General features: G+C 35.0%; 2 protein-coding genes and 1 long non-coding RNA gene across 6 annotated transcripts in view; 2 read left to right on the top strand and 1 right to left on the bottom strand.

Annotated features, from left to right (window-relative positions):
- Window positions 1-1410: 1410 nt before the first annotated feature.
- On the top strand, window positions 1411-8629 carry LOC126973130 (DET1 homolog). Its single transcript, XM_050820275.1, has 5 exons — window positions 1411-1932; window positions 2618-2743; window positions 3837-4078; window positions 4392-5294; window positions 7672-8629. The coding sequence occupies exons 1-5, from the start codon at window positions 1612-1614 to the stop codon at window positions 7862-7864; spliced, it is 1785 nt and encodes a 594-aa protein (XP_050676232.1). The 5' UTR covers window positions 1411-1611; the 3' UTR covers window positions 7865-8629.
- A 3651-nt stretch (window positions 8630-12280) lies between these two features.
- LOC126973137 (uncharacterized) lies at window positions 12281-15819 on the top strand. Its single transcript, XR_007731267.1, has 4 exons — window positions 12281-12512; window positions 12902-13100; window positions 14215-14326; window positions 15304-15819. It is a non-coding gene; the product is annotated as an uncharacterized LOC126973137 (long non-coding RNA).
- Window positions 15820-16794: 975 nt separating this feature from the next.
- The window catches only part of LOC126973131 (tyrosine-protein kinase CSK), a 60766-nt gene continuing 54081 nt past the window's right edge, over window positions 16795-23479 (bottom strand). For all 4 annotated transcript variants that reach the window (XM_050820277.1, XM_050820276.1, XM_050820278.1 and 1 more), the window contains 2 exons: window positions 22975-23148; window positions 16795-21976 (listed from right to left, as the gene is read on the bottom strand). In XM_050820277.1, coding sequence (XP_050676234.1) covers window positions 21974-21976; window positions 22975-23148 — 177 coding nt within the window. In that variant the 3' untranslated portion in view covers window positions 16795-21973. The remainder of the gene's footprint in view (window positions 21977-22974; window positions 23149-23479) is intronic.

Raw genomic sequence — 23479 nt, 5'->3', positions numbered from 1 at the left:
ATTATTTTACGTGTAGTTATAAAATGCTTATAACTAGGGTGATTTGAGTGACTGTCACTGAAAGCTATTGAAACAAGCTATAAGACCATGTATAAATTATTCATATTGTCTTTCTTTTTTATTTCACAAAGACTTTTCATTCGAAAAAAAGTGTAAAAATAGGTATATTTTAAAATAAATATTGTTATTATTGTTAATTATTTGTTTTATTTATTTCCTTTTATGTTGTTGTAATGAATAGTATATGTTAATTATAAAATTAAGCTTAAATCTCCACAAAGAACGATCTTCGTGTAAAGTCTTGATAACGACCGCTCGCTGCGCCGGCCGGGAACAAGTGGACACATAAGTGCTTTGTCCGTAAAGCTATGACGTCGAATATTGGTGGCCTTGAATCGTAACGGATCGAAATATGTTTGGGAATTCACTCGTTCATAACTGCGTAGGCAAATAAACCATCTTGTACACCTAATAAGGGTGAAAACTGGATGAGGTAAAAGAGTGCCTGATTTTGAAATTGTGTCATTGTGCCATTGTTTTTTGAATTACCAGTGCCCGCGGGCACGGCCGATGCGGAAAGGATATAGTGGAAATTTCTCTCATGACTTGCCATCCTGACCACCCTGAAACCCAAGAAGCATGAGTTTTGATACAACGAAGAAAGAAGAAGGTAAATTTATTGAGAACTGCAACCTGAAATTCTTCAAAAACCTTGGTTCTCTAAATTTAAAATTCCCAATAAAACAGTGATATCAACTATAGTTTGTCGTTTACGTTACAACCAAGCTTGTACTACAATTTTTTAGCAAAACTAAAAATTGGAGTTAATTTCCATTGTGAATGTGGTCTATATTAGAGAAATGTGGATCATTTGTTTTTCAATTGCCCTTAAATGCAACCTTCTTTTTACAATTTATAACACCTGAAGTTCTCCGCCCAACTTTCTTTAAAAGTCTCCTCTCCCTGGTTTCTCTCACTCCTTTTGTAAAAATTTAGTGTAATTATAAAGAATAAGATTAAATTGTAAAATATATCACAGTCTGGCACCATATTTATTTCGGGTATAAGTTATGAAACTTAAACATGTTTCCATCTTTATCGCCGACTACCACTTCAAAATTAGAAAACAAAAAAATAATCTTAGCTTGGTGGTCTACTATAACGTGACATTAAAGGCTAAGTTGTACCTTAAACCTTCCCCAGAAGCCACAGTACGAAGTATTCTTCGTACTGTGGCTTTCTTACGAAGAATTCTTCTATTAATATAATATTCTATTGAATAGAACACCAACTTGGCTGTATGGACTTGAAGCTTTTGTTTGTCTTAGTAATGGAGGTAGAAACAAAAAAAAAACAAGTAAACAAATAAGTGTAGTACGTAATACGTATGTTTTAAAAGTTCTACAAAATTACTTAAAACTTGTTTTAAAAATTAAAATTACATGTTACTATTGTAGTTAAGTATTTAAAAATAATATTTACTTTACTCACTTTTAGCTGAGTCCATTAATAAACGTCAATGGATCTTTATAAATGTAAATTTCATTGAGATAAACAATAAACTCAAAACTTTCGTATGTGTAAATAAAATCGGGACACTAAAATATTATAATGGATGTAAATAGTTCATCAGCAGGAGTATATTATGACGATATGCCTTCAGAATCTCTAAAGAACGGAGAATTTTTCTGTACAGAAAAAATAACTCCAAGGAATATTAAGCCCCAAAACATAGTGATAAGGCTAATGAACAGAGAAATTTATGGATCAAGAAAACCAGGATCACATTTCCATGTTGTCCGTGAATTTTATCAAAATGTATTTCCCAATTTGACTATAGTAAATGTTGAAAAGCCTCCTTGTTTTTTGAGAAAATTTAGTCCAGATGGTAAACATTTTATTGCATTTTCAGCTGATCAAACATCTCTAGAGGTAAATATCATTAATAATGCTTTTTCATCCAAGGTGTATGATGTCCTATTATCCATAACATTTACTGTTATTCTCAATATTCAAATTCAATTAGGTATGTGATGTAATGATACTTGTAAGTAGGTCGTAGAATTTTCAACTATCATTAAAATGGGTTAGATAATGTATAACCAATTTTTTATAGTAGTTTTTTTTTTACTTTCCATCTACTAGTCCATAAAGTATAAAAAAAAAACTTCAGGAATGGTTATGAGATGTCTTTCCGGCCTTTGTAATGGGAGTATGATCAAATTCAAATATTTTTATTCAAAATAGGATTTCAAATCACTTATTGAACATCAAAAACTACCACCCATTCGAAAGAGACTGCCTCAGACCTGAGAAGAATGGGCGCAAGAAACTCAGTGGAATTTTTTTTATATAAAATATGGATTACAATGTGATATTGTACAATAAACATTTATAATTAAAGTGCCTGAGGGTGTTCGCTTTATTCCCAGTCCGTGGTGTCATTAAGAAAATTGTTTATGCTATAATAGATCGGTACTTATAGCCCCTATGGTGTGCTGGTTCCTGAATACAGCAATCTATATATACATGAAGTGTAGTGCCAGACATGATTGTTATGTGGATGTAATTTTTTTAAATATAAAAATCCATAATAATGTACCTGACTTTGTTTTAGATATATGAATATAGAGGTGCTGCTGCGGCTGGGGATCTTGTGGCCGGTTATCCTTCTGACTTACTCAATGCTGATGCCAATGCACACCATAGAATAAGGACTCATATTTTTTACAGGTTTTTTAAGGTATTTGAATGACTCATTAATTATATAGTATAAGTTATAGTACAGGATTTAAAACATGCTGGCAGAGAAAATATACAGGTGTGCTGTAAGGAGTGGACCAACTAAATGGTCTATAAAAGTGTTGCCATAAGTCCTTACATGCAAGATGTCAGGAAGTATATCAGAAATTAGGCAAATAGAGATTGGTAGTCCTTCCCTCTGTAGGGTTGGTTATCCTAATCCTAAAGTTTGTAAGAATGTATTATGTATGTTTTTGCTCATTCATTTCTGGAAACTTTACAATAATATAGCTCTCACATCATAATAACATAGGTTTTTTTTAAATGAAAATAAGGAACTAGACGAGCAGGACATTCAGCTGATGGTAATTGATATGTCCTACCCATTACAATGCAATGCCACTCAGGATTCTTGAAAAACCCCTAGAATTCTGAGCTGCACTACAACTGCCCTTGTCACCTTGAGACATAAGGTGTTAAGTCTCATTTGCCCAGTTATTTCACTAGCTATGGCACCCTTCAGACCGCAATACTTAACACACAACAAAGTAATCCTTACACATTACTGCTTCACGGCAGAAATAGACACCATTGTGGTACCCATAATCTGGCCAGCATCCTGTGCAAAAGAGCCTCCTACTACCACTGCCACTGGTAAAATAGGATGTAATTTATAAGGATATTGTCTGAATTATCCATTATATAATGATAAGTGTCAAGTAAGTAGGAAAAAGAATCTATGAGGTATTCTGGAGTGCGCCGAAAATACCCACTACATCATTTGGACAAAATATATTTGAATGATTATGACGATAATGATACACAACCTAGTGTGTGATACTATCCAGCGGCGGAAAAACTACTGAATAGATTTCATTAAAATTTTGCAATTTTAACAAGAGGTCGGAACAACATATAGGCTACATGTCATGCTCGATGCAGACATATATATATATAATAAAAATGTGATGTTGATACTTAAGGTAAAATATTTTTTTTTAATATTTCGAAATTCTATATTGTCTAGTTTTAACTTTAAACAATATGCCAGTAAATAAGTCCAATAATAAAATTATGCCATTTTGTTATTTCAGCCAAAATTTACGGTCAATGTTTGCCAACAAAGAGCATATCTTTCTGGTCAACCAGTTAATAGGACTGAAAGGAATGCTGCTCAGCTTCCTTTTATGGAACAGCAGTTGAATAGAGAGTGCAGTTTGTTCACTGAAGACGGCAGATATGTCATTGTTGGCTCTGCTGTGCATATTCCGGACGATCTTCGACCCCATTTTTATCATATACATAGTAACAATGAAGCTGTCACTCCCACAATAAGGTATATTTTTTTTAATTAGATGATTAGATCTGTCAGTCCTGTTTAATTTCCATCGAAATATTACATCATGATTAATTCATTGTGAAATGTGGCTGAGTTAAACTTATTTACAGTATCAAAAGCTTTTCAAATTGAGCCCAGCATGTGAAGTATACATTATTTACTGTTACTATTCTGATCTTTTTCTGTGCATTTTTTTAAAGTTTAACTTTGAGCTTTTATAAATTTCTGATTTGAGTGTTAGGTATTTCTATTGACTAATTATTCCTTTCAATTTGAATTCAAACTATTAATATAATATTATTTTTTATAGATCTGCCTTGGAAGACTACTCTCTACATCTAGTGGATTTACATCAAGGCAAATTGTGTGACACAAAACATTTCAGGACTGACAAGATATACCTCTCCCACAATCAGGGGATATATCTTTATAAAGAGGTGTTGGCTGTGCTTTCCGTACAACATCAAACAATTCATTTGTTTCAGATAGTTGAAGGAATGTTGATTGAAATTAGAAAGATAGGAAGGTTTTGTTACGATGATGACCCATTTATAGTAAGTTCAGTGTTTGCTCCTCTTATGAATGATAGACCCTTTCATGAAGAGACTATTAACAGTTTGAAACATAGACTTCTTGTGTTTTTATTTAAAAGAGCTAAAACAATCAGTGATGATTCCCGAGACCCGTTGGAATTGAGAAAGTTTTACAAATACTTTGATATGTTCAAGAGCCTGAGGATGTGGAAAATGCAGTTGTTAGATGAGGATCATCTGTTTATCAAGTATGCAAGTGAAGAAGTTGTTACATTAAGAGTGGCAGAGCCCAATAGCCAGTCATCATTCTTTGTTATTTATAATATAAGTGGCAGCAAGATATTGGAAGTGTATGAGAATACATCAGAGAATCTGTTACAATTGTTTGAAAATTACTGTGATTGCTTTAGAAATGCCCGATTATGTGCCGACTCACAATTTACTTGTTCTCCATCAAATAACTTGTTTGCTAGACTTACACAACAGAGATTCAAGCAGACTATTGTACGAGCTATTTATGGAGGGCGAACAGAAGCAACTAAACGAATATTAGCCCAGCTACCAATAAGTGCACAGTCATACAGTGGTTCACCATACTTAGATTTAGGGCTGTTTAGCTATGATGACAAATGGGTGTCTGTTATGGAGCGACCCAAAGCATATGGAGAATATCCTATCAGGTATGATGTCTATTATGTTATTGCAGAATAATTCTATTTACGAAATGAATTGACCTTCAAGAATTTCTAAATTTCTTTTAAATTGGACTTTTGTGTGTGTTGTTAATTTAACTAAATATAATAACATTAAAAAAAAAATTTAACCGTCTTCAAAAAAGGAGAAGGTTCTCAATTCGTCGGTATGTTCTTTTTTTTATGTTTGTTACATCAAAACTTTCGACTGGGTGAACTGATTTTGATTATTCTTTTTTTATTTGAAAGCACCAGCTTTCAAATCTGTACCAAATTTCACGGGAAGAACCATCTTCCCGTGAAATTTGGTACAGATCTGACAATGACATCCATGAGAAAACCATAAGTCTTAAATTTGCTATACATACGTATAGCAAAGTGGATGATACTTCGACTTACAATAAGGGTGCGATCTGTGGCAAAATTTCTATCTGTAATCAAATTGCAAAGCTCTTAAGTTCATTGCTGCATTAAAAAATTTAGTGTATCTACACATATTTAGAGTGTACTTAAAATCATAAAATAAAAATAAAATTAACAAAAAAATAACCGACTTCAAAAACACTATTCTAAAACAATAGATATAATGTGCACTAAAAAGTATAAAAATAATTGCGTATTTTCATACAATCTAATTCTAGTTACGATTATTGTAATTTTTGGAGTCGGTGTCATCCAAGATAGGTTTCTTACTATATAGATAGTTATAGGTGTGATGTGCTTGAGTCGTGAGGAGGCGAGAGCGGGTCGCGACGGAAGGACACCGATTCCAAAAATAACAATAATAGTAACTAGAATTAGATTAATTAATTAGATTGTATGAAAATACGCAATTATTTTTATACTTTTTAGTGCACATTATATCTATTGTTTTGGAATAGTGTTTTGGAAGTCGGTTGGTGTTTTGTTATTTTTTTTTTAATTTTAAAAAAGTTTATCATACTTTTTTAGCATGAATTTTTAATCGCTTAAATCCTTTAGTGGTGAAATATAAATATGCCTCGATTAAATGATTCGAGCAGATGACACTCGACTTATTTGGTTTGTAAATTTGAGAGTTTGTTAAGAGTGTAAATAAGTATCAATTACCACTAGGTAACGATACTTCCGTGATAACAGGTAAATAGCACTAGTATGTAATTGTTCACTTTCTTGTCAGCGGATCACATTACACAAAACACAATATTGTTAAATAGGCCTTTAAAAAAAGAGCGACTCTATAGTTTTAATTTCTAACTGTGTCCTTTTATCTGTCCCAATCTGACAAGCGGGTCTTGTCCGGGGACTTGTCAATAATTGTACCATATTTAATTAAAAAAATATTCGTATTATTAAATTACTTACGCTCTTGCAAATCTATCTCATATAAATAAAATAACCTTACCGGTAATAAGTCAATCATAAATGACATTAATTCTGTAACAAATATATGTTAAAAACCGCATTTGAATACTTTCTATACGATCAATATCCAAATATGCGAAGCACAGTCAAAATGGCTTCTTACAAAAGTGCAATATAATATTTGTATAGATTTGATATTATTAAAATTCTTTGCAATCGCTTAATAAATCCTTTGAAGCCTTATTAACTATCTAATTAATTTGATGATAATAACTTAGAGTCATGGTAAAAGCCGAGATCTCATGGATCTCCACTTGGAGAGCACATGACCTCGTAAGGTGTAATTTGTATGTAGGATATTTTTGATTTGATTATGCGAGCATGTGACTACAGAATATTTTGATGTATTAAGTTCAAGTTTATTCACTAAACAATACTACTCTAGTCTGTTGAGATCGTCTTGAACAGCAATCATGTCATGATTAGATTTTATCATCAGCGAAGGAAGGTTTAAATTAGAAAACTTAAAACTCAGCAGTCTATGTCACCCACATCGATAATATACATAAGTGGTTACAGTAATGATCCCTGAGGGACACTGCTAGGAACAGGTACTACAGGTACAGAAATGTAATTATTTAGGATAAGAGATTGATATTGATTTTCAATATATGATGAGAACCATCGTAACAAATCCGCCTGCATTCCCGTATGAATACCCAAGCTAACGTATTAATGTACATTGGTCGATTTTGTCAAATGCCTTACTATAGTCGGTATATATCACATCAACTTGCGTAGCGTTATCCATAGCATCTGTGTTAAATTGTTTCTACCTTTCCGAAATCCATGTTGAACTAAACGAGTTTTTTTTTCAAAGACTAGCAATTACGCAGTTTTGAAATTTTTAAAGAATACCTTTATCCCGTGCTTGTTTTGCCATTTCAAATAATAAATACCTAGTACATGGTCTATGATAGTCTGTATCTAGCCGAATATATATTGTAATATTTGTTTACAGATTTTATGCACGTGATTCCGGTCTACTTAAGTTTAAAATATATGCTGGAGTTCTGGGCCAGACTGTTCCCGCCAGTGCTCGAAGACTCGTCGCATTTACATTTCACCCGACAGACCCGTTCGCCATTAGTGTGCAAAGAACTAACTCTGAATATATTGTTAACTTTCACATAAGAAATGCTGTGTTCAGTTGACACCCTTATATTTATGTATTATTTGATGTTACATAATTATTGAACGTTTTGAACTCGTTTATTTTACAAGTTGATACTTATTAGTGCAGAATAGGAGTGACTACATGTACTTCATTGACAGGAATTGCAATGTTATAGCGAAATAAGCTCTTATTGTTAAAGTAACTAAGTTTCAAATTAAATGACAGCTCTTGGCATATGCTACCTATTGTATGGAAGCTGGGTTAATAACGCGCATTGGAATTGAAATGTGCATTTGTGAAGTCCACACTCTATTGAACATGGAAACGTGACGGTACGCAGCTTATTGCGACAAATATGAATTAAAATTACAACATAATCAAGTATATTTTTGTATGGTTAGCAGTATTCCATGCTGTTTTTTGTAAAAAATGTAAATAATTTGATTAGAAGTTTATATAAGGATGATAAATTATGGATACTGAACATGTAAAGTAAAAATCGTTCATTGAGCAGGGTATGTAGTAGAGATATTATTTTCCATGTTGTATATGTGGGTCATATAATTTAATTAATATTATATAATATAAACGTAACTATAATTGTTCTTCCACTCGCTACAAGTAATTATTAATGTATCATTTCTGCAGCTCTACTAATGTAGAATACAATCAACGTTGTATGATAGTGTATATTGTATATTATATATTGTATATAAATTATAATTTTATACTACTATATTATATTAAATAAAGTCATTTAATGTACGTATATAAAAAATAAAAAACACATAGAGTTGATAAACTGAGATTTGTTCGCAACCAAACTTATTGCTATATATATAAGTACAAATAGTTTAATAATAGAACCTTAATAAACATATGTCATATAAGGCATCATACTCGACAGGACACACTCCTCATGGTAAAAAATTGTTAGTGGTACAAAATAGTTTTTTATAAAGAAAAGACGATTTGATTTCATTCCACTGATAAGTGTTTCTATAAGAAGTGTTTAGAAGAAATATACCTACGGTGGAAAATCAAAAAATATAACGTTAAATAGATTTTAATATCACTTATTGAATGACAGAATCTTCCATTCATCCGTAAGAGATACGCTGGGTCTTTTATATTTTTATATTCAAATTGTTGTATATACTTCACTTAAATGAAATATTCTGGTAGCGATCGCATCATTCCTAAGATGTGGTCTATGGGAAACGTGTGCTTATTAAATATGTACTTATAGCCGCTTCTCGGTAGATCATCCCTATGGGCAGTTGGCGGTCACTTAAAAAATGTTTACACAAAATATCTTCATCTGTATAAGCAGCTAACACTTAACACAGTACAATTTTGAGGATTTTTTTGGATAGTTACTGTAGGCGTCAACAAGATATCGTCACCTATTTTATTCAAAAACATGGCAACACCTACCGTTACCATATAGCGTCATCCAAAGTAGTAAAAGAATGTCAGGGTGTGCCGATATCAATGTCATAAACATAACTACATTCAAAGTAACAAATATATCACCACACACCAATCGCCAAAATATAGAACCACCCAGTGTTCAAAAATATGGATACATTTGCGGAAAATGAACTTTCGATGAAATGTTATAAGATTCAAATTAGATTGTCGACAACTTTAACTTCAGTTTACATATTAATATCAACATTGACTATAAACATGCAGAGACGGAGCTCTGTACAATTACTCTGGTTTTAGTAGCTTGGATCTATTTGGTCACTTTGGGTGAATCGATGTATACGCGTGTTGCCATGTTTTTAAATACAATGGGTGACGCTATCATTTTGAGGCTGACTGTACCATAGATCATAATAATAATAATTATAATATATAGGTACATACTGCACAAATTAGGCATAGCCTATAATATATAGGTGGCATACAGTAATATATATTTTGTATAGTAAACATACCTTCTTAATATGTCGAATACAGACAGATTCATTGCCAGGAGCACAGTTCAACAAAGTCAAAGTCAATAAATCTTTATTCACTGTAAAACTTTATAAGTTATTTAGTGCAAGTCAAGATGAAGTACAAAAGTTACAATAGCATTCAAATGAGTATAACAATATTCATTAACAAAATTATAACATTAATTCCAACTATCTTTATCATTCAAATAATCTTTCACGCTATAATAGGCCTTAGATGTTAATTTATTTTTTACGATACATTTAAATTTTTTAATAGGTAACATTTTAATTTCATTTGGGAGTTTATTATAAAATACAACACAATCCACTCTAAAAGATTTAGCAATTTTACGGAGGCTAGTAAATGGAATTGCGAGTTTATGTTTGTTTCGAGTATTGACACTGTGTACATCACTATTCTTTTTAAATTGGCTAATATTTTTATGGGCGTATAGGAGGTTCTCGTATATGTACTGGCAGTGTACTGTCATAATATTTATTTCACTAAACTTTTCTCTCAATGAATCCCTTGAACGCATTTTATAGACTGCTCGAATTGCTCTTTTCTGCAGCACAAATATGTTTTCAATATCTGCAGCCCTACCCCACAATATAATTCCGTAAGACATGACACTATGAAAGTAGCTGAAATGAAACAAGTCTAGCCGTTTCAACATCTGTCAGCTGCCTAATTCTTTTTAATCGCAAATACTGCAGAGCTAAGTCGATTACATAAGTTTTTTATGTGAGCACCCCATTGTAGCTTAAAGTCTAATGTAATGCCTAGGAATGTTGTCGTTTCTACTACATCAAGTTTTTCATTATTAATTTTTATAGGTGTTGGTTGGTGCTTTATATTTGGAAGTGTAAACCTTACGCATTTTGTTTTCCTTTCGTTTAAAAGTAAGTTATTAACATTAAACCAATTTACTACTTCAGCAATGTCGTCGTCAACCTGACAGAAAGTTTTTTGCTGGCGTTTTATTTTAAATAACAAAGATGTATCTTCAGCAAACAGTATAATATCATGTTTATTTTGAATAAGGTATGGTAAATCATTGACGTAAACCAGGAACAAAAAAGGACCCAAGATTGAGCCCTGATATGATAGAGCCCGTTGATCTTTTTCCATTAACGTCTACTCTTTGAATCCTATTACACAAGTATGATTTTATTAAATCTAGTGAAACACCCCTAACACCATAGTGGTGAAATTTTTGAAGTAAGGTTTCATGATGAACGCAGTCGAATGCCTTGGATAAATCACAAAACACTCCTCACGCATCACATAAATCCTCCCAAGCATCCAAAATATTTCTTATTAACTCGATACTAGCATCTGTGCTTGAAAGACCTTGAGTAGAACCATATTGTTTATTATGCATGAGGTTATTTTTGTAAAAATGGTTAATTAATTGCGTTAACATAATTTTTTCGAAAATCTTGCTAAAGGTTGGTAGTACTGATATGGGTGTAAAATTGGTGGGGTCAGCTTTATCTCCCGACTTAAATAGAGGAGTGATCTTGCTCTGTTTCATTTGGTTTGGAAATATACCGCAATCTACACACTTATTTAAAACGACGATGTCCGACAATCTCGGATAATAGCGTCAGATACTGCCAGGAAGACTCGGATACTGTCAGTTGGTCAGTTGTCAGTAGAAGGGTCTCCGAGCGACGGCTAGACCTCATCAAAATATACTTATTATAGTTCCGTAGTGTAACTACAATGAAAGTTACATTCAATAGATCCCCACTGTATATACAAGCGAGTCACAAGAACGTTCAAAAAAATTAATGGCCACACGTAAATACTAGAATGTTTAGACTTGAGATTAAAGTCTGTTAACCTTTCGTGTTCGGGGCTTATAAACCTTGAATGTCGCTTGTTTACCGGGCGATTTAGGCGCGCGAATTTTTGCGTGCGAAAGTGTCTATGCGTATTATTTTACTTGTGCCAAAATAATGCTATTATTTAGGGTGATTTCAGTGAATTTTGAAACAATCTATTATAATAAGTAGGTAGAAATTATTTAACAGACTACTAGGTAGAGATGATCGGAGATGATGCGCCGTGCTCACGATATCAATACAGAAAAAGAAGAGAAAGGTTTTGGCTGGTTTTGTCTAAAAACCAAGAAGGTTAGAAGAAGAAGTAGAAGTAGTAGAAGGAATTAAATGAATATAGCTCAGTGTACTGTATAAAAACGTCAGGCTAGCGAAACTAAGAAAAAAGCGATTCACTCGATTGTATGAAACGTGCAGTCATTCACAGATGTCGGCTTTAATCTTGTAAAAAAAGAGGTATCTGAAATCCACTACGTTTTAAGCAGCTGTTCGCATTCGAACTTAGCCTGATTATACTCAGCGGCCAATCGCGTGTAGTGTATTTCAAACTTATGTCAAATGACTGCACGTTTCATACTTAACTAAATTTCAATTTTTACTCAGGCAGTCCCGCCTTTTATTACCTAATATACTCTTTGAAAAACGTATTTCAAATGTCAAACTATAGTCAAACACTGTCAGTTAAATAAATTCAACAAAAATGGCATCAACACTAAATACCTAAATAAAAAAATAATATTTATTAAAAATTTCAACAATGTCTACTTAGAACACCTCTATAAACCCACTAATGCATTAACCCATCATTAAATGCTGAAAACATAATGCAGTTCAATCAGCCAATATATAATGGGCCCGCAAATGGCTACCACGGTACTTGTCAAATACGTAAGTATTATTTATTATGCTTTTATGGACTTACTTCGTGAATCGTGATTTAAAGTGATATGGAAGATCTATGTATATGCGCCTCAAAATCTCGTGATTTCTCTGAGGTGTTCCGGGTACACTCATGCAAGGAGCGCTTTGAATTAAGAGGCAACATGGCCATTTTTTTATACAAACTTTCTCGACTCTTCTCCTTAACTTCCCTAGATCTAGATCTAGTCTATCTATAGACAGACTTTGACATGAGGAAAATTATTACATTAGGAAAATAGCGGGTACCTACCTAAATTTAGACTAGCAAATGAGTGCACAGAATGGAAATCTTAGGAGGAGTTAAATCAGGAGGAGATCAATCTTTGCAATGAAATGTATTATTTTAATTATTTTAGCATTTCGATATACCGACATTAAAGGCGAAGGTGATGTCACATCTGTAATGTTTCCTGATGGCACTGTGCAATTTTATTTTGTTCCTACATTGAGACGAGAGAAATTCGTTCCATATTCGAATGCCCATAATCCAAACATATACCCAACCTTGAGACCAGTCGGCAACGAGCTGTGGTATATAAGGAGCATCCCCTACCCGTAAGATTTTACAATCTATTATTAGTGAAATATTGTGGTTGGATATATATTTTTATTCAATAACTTACTATATACTGAATTATGAAAAAATATAAGCCGATAAAGTTATTCTAAATTAAAATAAAAGCCAACCGACGCGGACACTTTAAGCGCTTGCTAATTTCGCGCCCATTGCGAGCGCTAATATGACGTCATAGGTCATAACAACCATTAAGCGGAAAATTTCCATTTGTCTGCATTTCTTTACTTCAAATTAGCTAAAGCCTTGAGCATCACTTTTAAAGTATTTTCCAGAAATTATTATTAAAATATTGATGGCGTAACTTGCTGCATAGTGCACACTATGATGTCTGTTGTGACATTTGTTCGCTTGTGAATAATAATTAATTCTTACATGATATATCGTTACAGCCGGAAGACGACCATTGCTGGACAAAGGCCTCCCCCAAAGATCGCCATGTAGATCAGTCTAGCGCTGCCCTCATTCAACCAATTCCGGCGATCTTGACCAGATCGTCGGCCATTCAAGGACTTTACTGCCCCAATGGCCATCTGTCCGTTGTGCTCTGTGCCCTGCCTACTGCCACTTCAGTTTCGCAATCACTTGGGCTATGTCGGTGACTTTGGTTCTCCTACGAAACTCCGAGCATAGCCATCTTCATTGCCCTCTGAGCGACCATGAGCCTCCCCATACATATATATTTTGTAGGATTTATTGTTCTTAATGAATAATATATTTTTTCAAACATGCTTGGAAATTTGATCATTATTTTGACAACCTACTTCGAGATAAAACCAAATTGATGTACTGGCCAAATACATGGGAGCAGCGGCCACACTTACACGTCCATTAAAGCCTCTTGCTGGCCGCTGTCGTGACCTAAATAATAAAAGAGTAGCTAATAAAGTGAAATATTGTCATATCTAAGCGTAGATAGAAGAACAATAGATGCTGCACTAAAATAACAATAATAATGTGACAGAGACACAAATTAGATTCGTATAGAGTAGTTGAAATCTACCATGCGTTATTTGAAAATATCGTTATAAGGTTATATAATAACATTACGAATAAAATAATATTTTTGCATGTAAGATTATTTTCTTATTTCAGCGTTCTGGATAATCAGTTTCTGGGGCAAAACATAAATGTTGGCGATCCATTTTTAAGGTCATACTTCTTGTCTAAGAGTAACCTAGCGCCTCCTGTTGAATTTTGTCAGAAGGTAATTATTTAAATCCATCTCGTACTAAGGGAACGTTGGTTGAGTGTATGAGAGGTATACCATCCATGTTATTGGCACTTCATTCATGCCTTGATGTTATTCCAGTATTTTGAAGAGTGTGAATGCGTTAGGCCTTGTTTACTTATAGCGAATGAAAGCCAGCGATTCACCCTTTCTCTTTAATTCGTCTCTCGATGCAAACTCTTTTCTTTCTTTCCCCATCATTTGTTATATGTGAACCCGGCCTTATAAAGATGTTGCGATATAATATACCTATTAACAGTGAACTAATGGGTAGGTGCATATCGCAATATATTATGATTTTTCTTTGCTTTGCTGTGCAAAAGAAGTAGGTATAACTTCTCACGTAATGAACCTGTAACATAAGTAGCAAAACTTAAAAAATTCTGGCGAACCCCTTATCAGTAAGTTTTAACTTATTTATAATTTAATTTTAAAATACTACAATAATGATTTTATTAATCAAAGTGTCGACGTGTTTCTTGAATGAAATGAAAACAAGAATAGGTATCCTGAGCTGGCCAGAGAAGCTCTAAAGTATATATAGTAAAGTACCAATCGCCACTTCATACCTGTGTGAAACTGTGAACAGACATTCTCTTCAATTGGTGGACATTAAAACTATAAAGAGATATAAACTTTAATAAGAAAATGATTTGATTTTTAACATTTCAAAAAAATTATAACGATTGGCCTTCTCACTAAAAGTGTGTTTTTATTGTAGACTTTTACCTTCTGCGGCGATCGCCCGAGTAAGACCCACAGATTGAAAGACACTGCGCTAGTATGTTCTTTGTCTATGGTCGAAACAGAGATAGTATGTTTGCTGATCTATAGCGTCCATGCGGATGATGTCGTGGGCAACAGCTAGTTGTAGATATAATTTTAATGCTCACCTCCTCGGTGAGAAAATCAACCGTGTACAATTCTTATTGTAAAATGCTAATTAATTGCAGTTTCACAACGACAACAGTTCCTCGACGTCAGATATACATTATTTTTATCCAAGTCTGCGCAGCTTTTGTAAGGCAACCAAACGAGGTGTTTCAATTCAAGTGGACGGACCGCGGAAAGTTACAACCTCCTGTCAATCAGAGCAGCGCTGTTCTTGCAACGGTGATGCCAAACGACACAAAGAGAAGATACTCAACATAAACACCAGCAGCGCTATGTCAATAGACAGCGAAAACTCCTATAGAACCAAGAGTAAACGTACGTACAATAAAAAAAGTAAACGAAAGCCGAAGACGCGCTGTCATTGTAAAACGAGGAGTGATATGGTTGACAAGCAGAGCACGACGTATACCGACCGTGCTTGTAACAGTATGAGCCCGCCACGAAGACATAATTCCTGGGAAGATAACGTGTATAAGTTGACATTGTCCGATTCCTGCGCGACAGCCAGTTGCTGTGACCAAACGTGCGTTTGTGACTACACGACAGATTCCAGTAAATAAATGTAAATTGTTGAATAGATTTTTTTTATTAACAATGGGAAGACAAACGAGTAAGGTCACTTAATCCTTTCAAATCAAATCAAAATCACTTTATTCATGTTGGTCACGGAAATGACACTCATGAATGTTAAAAGTAGGTATACTTTTCTTTTTACATTTACCGGCACTTCGTAAAAGGTTGAGGTAGATTAAGTGGCAAGAAACTCATTGCCACTCTTTTAAATCAACATTTACACCTTCATCGTTTTACAAATCATTTCAATTACAATATATTAATATGTAAAGTGATGCAACAAAAATATTCAAACGTCAAATAGTAAATGCCTTAGTGTAAGTTTAGATGCATCATCCACACACCATAAACAAATAAAGATATTTGGTGAGCATTTTATTAGCGATTATAAAAATATAATAACTTTAATTTTAAGCAGACAGAGTTTCTGGTATCGTGGTATTCAGGCAGGATCATCCTGCCACTACAAGTAGCGCCTGTTCACAAGCATAACGCATGGACCAGCAATCGCCTCCCTCAATCACGTTTTGGGGAAGGGAACGATCCATCCCACGTCGCCGCCACAAGCAATGACATTTTACCGAGCATAACGAAGCTTGTCGCGATAAATCCTAACCTAACGCCTTACAAATCTAAACTGGCCTTTGTTGATGTATGACCCCCGCACATCTTTGGAATACACGGAACCTTTTAATATTAATTTATTAACGTTTTCGTGACGTAAGCAGGCAGTCGGAGTATGCAAACGGTACTTACTAAAGTGGCCCCTGGTGACAATGACTTACCGACATAATAATAATGGGGTGTTCAGAATTTTTATCGACAAATTATGTCCTTGACCTGCATCTCCATTAAAGTTGCTTCCAAAATGGGAATAACCAAGATCTCATAGCTGCAAGTAAAAGTGGTTCGTGGCTCCATTATAATGTAGAACTGGCTACATTGGGGAGAACAAACAAGGAATAAAAACACAAAACCCAGTTCATAATACAATTTTATTTAGTACGCGATGTATTTACATTTGAATAGAACAGTATTAAACAAAACAACGAGATTTTTGTCCATCTCCGCTTTACAAAACCTATCACACATAACTTCGGATTACATTCGGTAGAGTGGTCAGTACAATTAAGAGAGAAAGTGACAGATCGGGAAGACTTCCTATTGTTTGCTGTTGCATAACTTTGGCAAAATATGACTCGTCAAGAGTCGTTTGGGTCTATTAGCGAGTTTGCGAAAATACATACTATATTCGTAAAGGATTAAAAAAATATTTGTGCTATACAAACAGGTAGTTCAATAAGGCAATATCAGTAAAAGTATGGCTCGGAACACCAACGAAAAATAAGTATTTCATTGACCAAAAATGTGAACTAAGGAAATATCGGTACGTTGAGCCGGCCGAGGTAGATAGAATCATAGAAAGTGCAACCCGCTAATAGTTCCATATTCGGCTCGGATATACTGCTATCCAATTCACAGATAAATCATAAATAATTCGTAAAAAACAATATAACACTTAACAACTAATATTGCATAAGAATAATGAACGGACATTTCCAAACAATAAGCATTTAAACAGAAATTTAAAATAAATTACGTGATATTGTCTTATATGCTTGTTATTATAGACGTCTAACATATAATATTTAAGAATAGTAAAATATTTACATATTTAGATAAATTATTGTAATTTAATTTCATTAGTACAATCTCAAGCATATAAGATTGAATATAATTTTGAAATGTATTTACACATCTCTGTTGAGATTCACATTTAGATAGTCTTGTCATTTCGGACATAATACTTATATAGCAGTCGTATACCACGAACGATTTCGGTCAATGACCCAATGTGCCTATAACACTCGTACTCTAGTAAGGTCATTGACCGAAAAATTCTCTGGTAGGCGACAACACTTTAGTTCCAAATTAGACTTACATATAACACACAACCTGGATCATGCAATTCGCTACTCAAACTAAGCACACAGTAGCTACAACACGGGGCACACAGCTATCACATTCGACCTACACATTTTTTTTAGAAATGCATGAGACTATCAGACTTAAGTCCAAGAGAAATAGAATGTTAAAACTTCTTTGCAACAATCCACGCATAAAATGCATTGATATTGATATTGAAAAATAAACATGTTGCATAACAACCAACACACGTTTGTATTTAATTTTACAGGTTAGCTTCGGGAAATACTGTAAATGTGTTCAAATGGGATCGATGATTATCAGTGCGTGCATATAATAACTAAAAAGGTCCTGTTGTCCCTATTTATTAAGTCTGCGCCACCCACTACTATATTGTGTGACAAATGCCAATTGTGGCCAAACAAAGACGTATCTCATTTTTATTTTTCGATTCGTTCTTCTCTATAGTCCACTACTGTTATGCACTTGTCCGATGGTGATAAACGAGTAGCGCGTAGTTAGTAATGGGCTCGCAATCAGCTAGAAGCTAGTGTAGTTCCGATATTTTTTTTCTGGTCTTATAGCGAGAATACAAGTGCGACGGGCCATTACTCGCATCATAATAGAAAGCGAGTGTTTCTGACGGCCAACTGAGCATCGATCAGCGAGTATAAGGCTGCATCTACTGCTCGACCGACGGTGAGCGCTGGTATCGGTCAAGCGTATGTTAACAATGAAAACATAATATAAACACGTACAGTCCAGCGCTAATAAATTGCTACGCGCGTACAGTTACGTCGCGCTTTCGAGAATCGTAGGTCTGGCGTACGACGGTCTACTGACGCGCTATGGCGATAATACATGTCCAATCAAGCGCACGGGTACGCGCTACGCTCGACCGACGTCATAGCCCTTCCTTCTCTCTTCTTTTCTCACTTCGATCGGAAGATTTTAATAAAAGAGGACGTTTAAAGTGAACCCCAACCTATTATTATTTGTATTATCAGTTCGCGAATTGTTGCTAAGTAGTTGTACATTTAATACCATGGATTTCCAGATTTGTCTAATACATATTCTAGAGGAATGTACATGTCGCCTTAAGGCGTCATGCAATCATTGAAAATACAATACAATTCAGATGGTAATTCCGAACAAAGCATGGATCCGACAACTCGAAACTGCATTCTTTTCAGCAATTTTGACAATATATTTTAATATCTATATACAATGTTATTTTATTGTTTCAAGTTAATAATGTAATTTAATTTGTTAAGAATGCTCAGATAACAAAATAATGATAGTAAATTATTGTATTTATCACGATAAGGTTATGGTTACCAAAGGTTAGGTAATTTAAACTTGTCAACTTCTTCATGCTTTGTTTGGAATAACAGTAATGCACTCGCTGCTCATCGATGCTTTTTTACGGAATCGTTGAGTGGAATTGGGTTAGCATTTGGGGATTTAAGTTTAGTTTCACACACCAATCCACGGAGATTAATTCAATTATTTCGCAGTTATTAATAAACTACGAAGTCTCAGCGCACACTATTTCAAATTCATCTAGGACTTGACAAGCAGTTTTCAATAATTGACGTCCGTGCCGCATTAATGTTTTATCGCACCGTGGGCAGCGGGTTTTTTTTAATAAACTAATCATTTTCAATATAATATAAGAAACAGCCAAACTGGTTGTTGATTAAACCGCGTTTAAAATATGAATAGTTTATACTGGATCTATATAACTAGAATTTCCTCACGTTAGAATTTATTACACATGAATTAGGTCAAATTTATCATCAGCATCATCACCGGATTATACCGGTTAGTTCTAGTTCTAACAATAATATCCAGTACAGAATAGTCTCAACCAGTTAAAACTAATTCCGACTAAATCTAAGCATATCCACTGATAACTATACAATGTAATATTAATGTGCAATGTAGTTCATAGTTGTTCGTTCACCATAATTAACGACATTATAAAACGGAAATATAATATACAAACAACACTACAAATAGTTTGACTAGACAGTACCATATAACAGCTGTACGGTAGTCATGTGCGAGTTTATAAGAATATAGAATAAATTAGGCCTTCAAAAATAACGGGCTTTTTCGTGCACTTTGTCTTACATCTAGTATTTTATAATATGAATTTTCTTAGGGAATATAACTATAGCGATGGTTAGTTAACAAAATAATTTGCACTTATTAGGTTCTTTCAATTTTTAAAATATCTGGTACACGCCAAAAATGTTTTGTTCACCATCAGGTCATACGATGGTATACATATCATCACCCAAAACCAAGGAAACCAACACAAAATTATATATTTTACGTTTCTAACATCGCATTAATGTCATCATTAAATAAGAATCAACGAGATACTGTTCGGCAGACGTACCTACTAGGGATAGGCCGAAATTAGTTTTACATTCAATTTAACAGAACATCGGCATTCGGCCGAACGGTTCGGTAGGGCGTAGCCGACCGCGATGAATAAACAAGACGCAACCTGTCACTCCTGAGAAGATGCGTCGAAAACCAACAGAACTTCAGCCGAATTTTTGATTTTTACCGAATGCTCGGCCGAAGTTCGTATTCGGTTCAAACCACATTCTGCCCATCACTTACTAGTGAAATACCTATATACCAGTTTTGGCAGGAGGTCTAAGATTAGTTTCGATCTGGATGTAGTGCACCAGCTTTAGAACTGCCGTGCAGAAAGCAAAAGGCTGTTGCACTATTTTTCCCCATAAATGAAAGCATTAAAAATAAGTTATTTCATAGATGCTGCACCGACAATAGCTCTTAAATTAGAATAAAGTCCTTATTTCTTCGGGTTCCTTGTATGGCTCCCGCTCATTCTACTATTTCCGAACCCCTATGGGTTATCAATATAAAAAGACAACTCAAAGGTTTTAAAAAGCCTGGTTCAATAAAGATTATTTTAGAATATGACTTACGTTTAAACTATATATTATGCTGTCGAAACTCGCGCTGGCTGCCGTTATACGTTTTGGCTTTAGTTAGCGATGTGTTTCTCCAAGTGGTTAGGGTGATGTTATTTGAATGAATATTACATTGTTATGAGTGACACAATTATTAAAATACTTTGGAGAGGAGTTAAACGCATATAATTACCGAAGACTTCTGTGAATATGTATGCTGTAAAGCGCCCGAAACATCAGGCAGAAAACTGTTCATATTAGTTATAAGTAATGTTATAACGTGCATTAACCCTTTTATAAAGTATTTTAATACAAAGTATGTGATACTAATGTACTTATAACAGTATGGTATAATTCAAAACACTTCTGACCTATTTGAGCCAATTGGCATTGACATTACAAATTCAATATTTAAAAATATTTATGATGCGTTAACTAATTGCATCGATAACTGTGATCACTCAAGCTGCGTACAGATTGGTAAAACGTAACATGAAATGGATCATGCAAGAATTCGCCGTACATACATCGCAATGTATGATGAAAAGTAACACATTTTAAACAATTTCTCATAGTTTGGATGTTTTGTGCGCGCAATATGTGCATTTTGTGCGACCCGACTCGGCCGTTTTCAAACGAACACAAAGAGACGCGCAATGTGCACGGTCGTTTCGGAAATCAACACGTGTGCGCAACGAACATGGAGAGACGAGAGGACACTGCTTGGAGTGATAGATGAGTGAGGAATTGATGCGTACAGATTCGCGAAATTTAGTAGATTCCGCAAAATGAAACTAATTAAAAAAATCTTAAGCAAGATGCGTGGTCGGAAATCGCAAAGTTGATGCCAATGACGAAAGTAAAATTCAACAAAAAAATTGTTAGTCTTCTCTCTTCATAAATTCGTCGCGAAATACATATAGAAAAAATATCACACGTGTTCGCGGCAGAATGGAGCAAACAGACATGTTACGTTACACCAGACTGTATGCACCTTAATATTTATTAACGTTTCCGTACTAGAGCCCTGCATAACAATAATAAGTCCAATAAAATTTAATTTCCTATGACACAGAACACCTTGACCTAACCTACAACAGGGCCACTGCCGAGGGCGAATTTAAATATTACCAAAATAATTTAGTACTTACATAGTAAAGTATCTGTAATAATTAGTAGTTATATAAAATACAGTTACTGTCTTCACAGCGCCCTCGTAATATTGTACATTTCGTATTGGTTAACGTTAAACCACGTGCTGCAGTTGAACATACTCTCACTGAAACAATTATTATTTGTTATTTATAAATATGTATGACTTGACTCAGGTGTCGCTTTGAGCGTCGTCTTTATTAGTGAGAAGAGATTTATGTATTAGTAAGTTAGCTACGTTTGTTACTAAGTTGTGCTTGTGGTGTCACATCAGAATAGCATCAACATATTGGACAGAGGCAACTGACGAAGCTGAAGACCGGTGACGGTAGGGTTATTTCGTCTAAACCCGCACTTTTAAGGGAGGTCGAGTCATTCAGGCAGGTCCAATTTCGCGAAGGAGCTCACTAGTTGAATTTTACTCGGATGGGCAACGTCCGGGAAGCTCCGTAAAATCTTCTCGTCCCAAATACCACAGTGTTTGATGACGAAGGTTTTCAACCAGTGTGTGTTGCCAGTGATGACTTATAGTATGCAGACGTGGTCGCTTATGAGAAAGCTCATAGTAGCTCAGAGGGCATTGGAGAGGGCTATGCTCGGAGTTTCCTTGCGTGATCGAATTCGAGAAATGAGGAGATCGTTAGGAAAATATAAGTCACCGACATAGTCCAGTTGCCAGCGTGTGAAGTGTAAGAAAATTACCCTTAAGTGAAATATTCTTTATTGAGACAATATTAACAGCTTAAATTTGTAACCAAAATTTATGAAAGGTGCGGGACATTGAACCCGGGACCTCTCAGGTTCTGTTCCATTTCCAGGATCTGGTTCATCTACATTCTACCAGTGGGAGCCTCCTTTGCACAGGATGCTGGCTAGATTATGACTACCACAACGGCGCCTATATCTGCCATGAACCCGTACTGTGTTTCGGTCTGAAGGGCGCCGGAGCTAGTGAAATTACTGGGCAAATGAGACTTAACATTTTATGTCTCAAGGTAGCGGGCACAAATGTAGTGTCGCTCAGAATTCTTGCGGTTTTCCGAAAATCGTGAGCGGCACTGTAACGGGCAGGTCGTATCAGTTCCTATCAGCTGAACGTCCTGTTCGTCTCGTCCCTTATTTTACCTGGGCAGCGTCCCGGATGGCAGCCAACCGCCCCCGCGTGGTGGCGAAGGTGGGTCGCTGCGCGGGGTCGGCGTGCCACGCCGCTCGCATGACCTCGTAGGGCCCGCTGGGGCAGCCCTCGGGCGCCTCCATGCGGTACCCGCGCTCCACGTGCCGCACCACCTCCGCCAGCGGCTGGACAACGGAATCAAACATGTACACATTGGCTAGCGCTCGGCAGAACGGAACCAGTCCACATGCGAACTAAGCTGAGTATTGGAGCTTAATAGATAGAGGGCAGTTCATGGCGTTAGTAGCGCTTATTAACACATCAAGATGACAAACATGTTAATTTCATTTAATTTTATAATTATTTAGGAAACTTAAGGCTGATTTACACATATCAAGTTGACTAAAATATTTATTAAATTTTAACTTAATTTTAAGTGACTTAACCCGTGTAAACAGTGAATTTAGTAAGAAGTTGCAAGTTAAAATTTAGTTGCAAGTAAACAAGGTAGAATAG

The sequence above is a fragment of the Leptidea sinapis genome, chromosome 28, assembly GCF_905404315.1.
Source record: "Leptidea sinapis chromosome 28, ilLepSina1.1, whole genome shotgun sequence".
NCBI classification, from domain to species: Eukaryota; Metazoa; Arthropoda; class Insecta; order Lepidoptera; family Pieridae; genus Leptidea; species Leptidea sinapis.
This window is presented reverse-complemented; position numbering and strand designations above follow the sequence as displayed.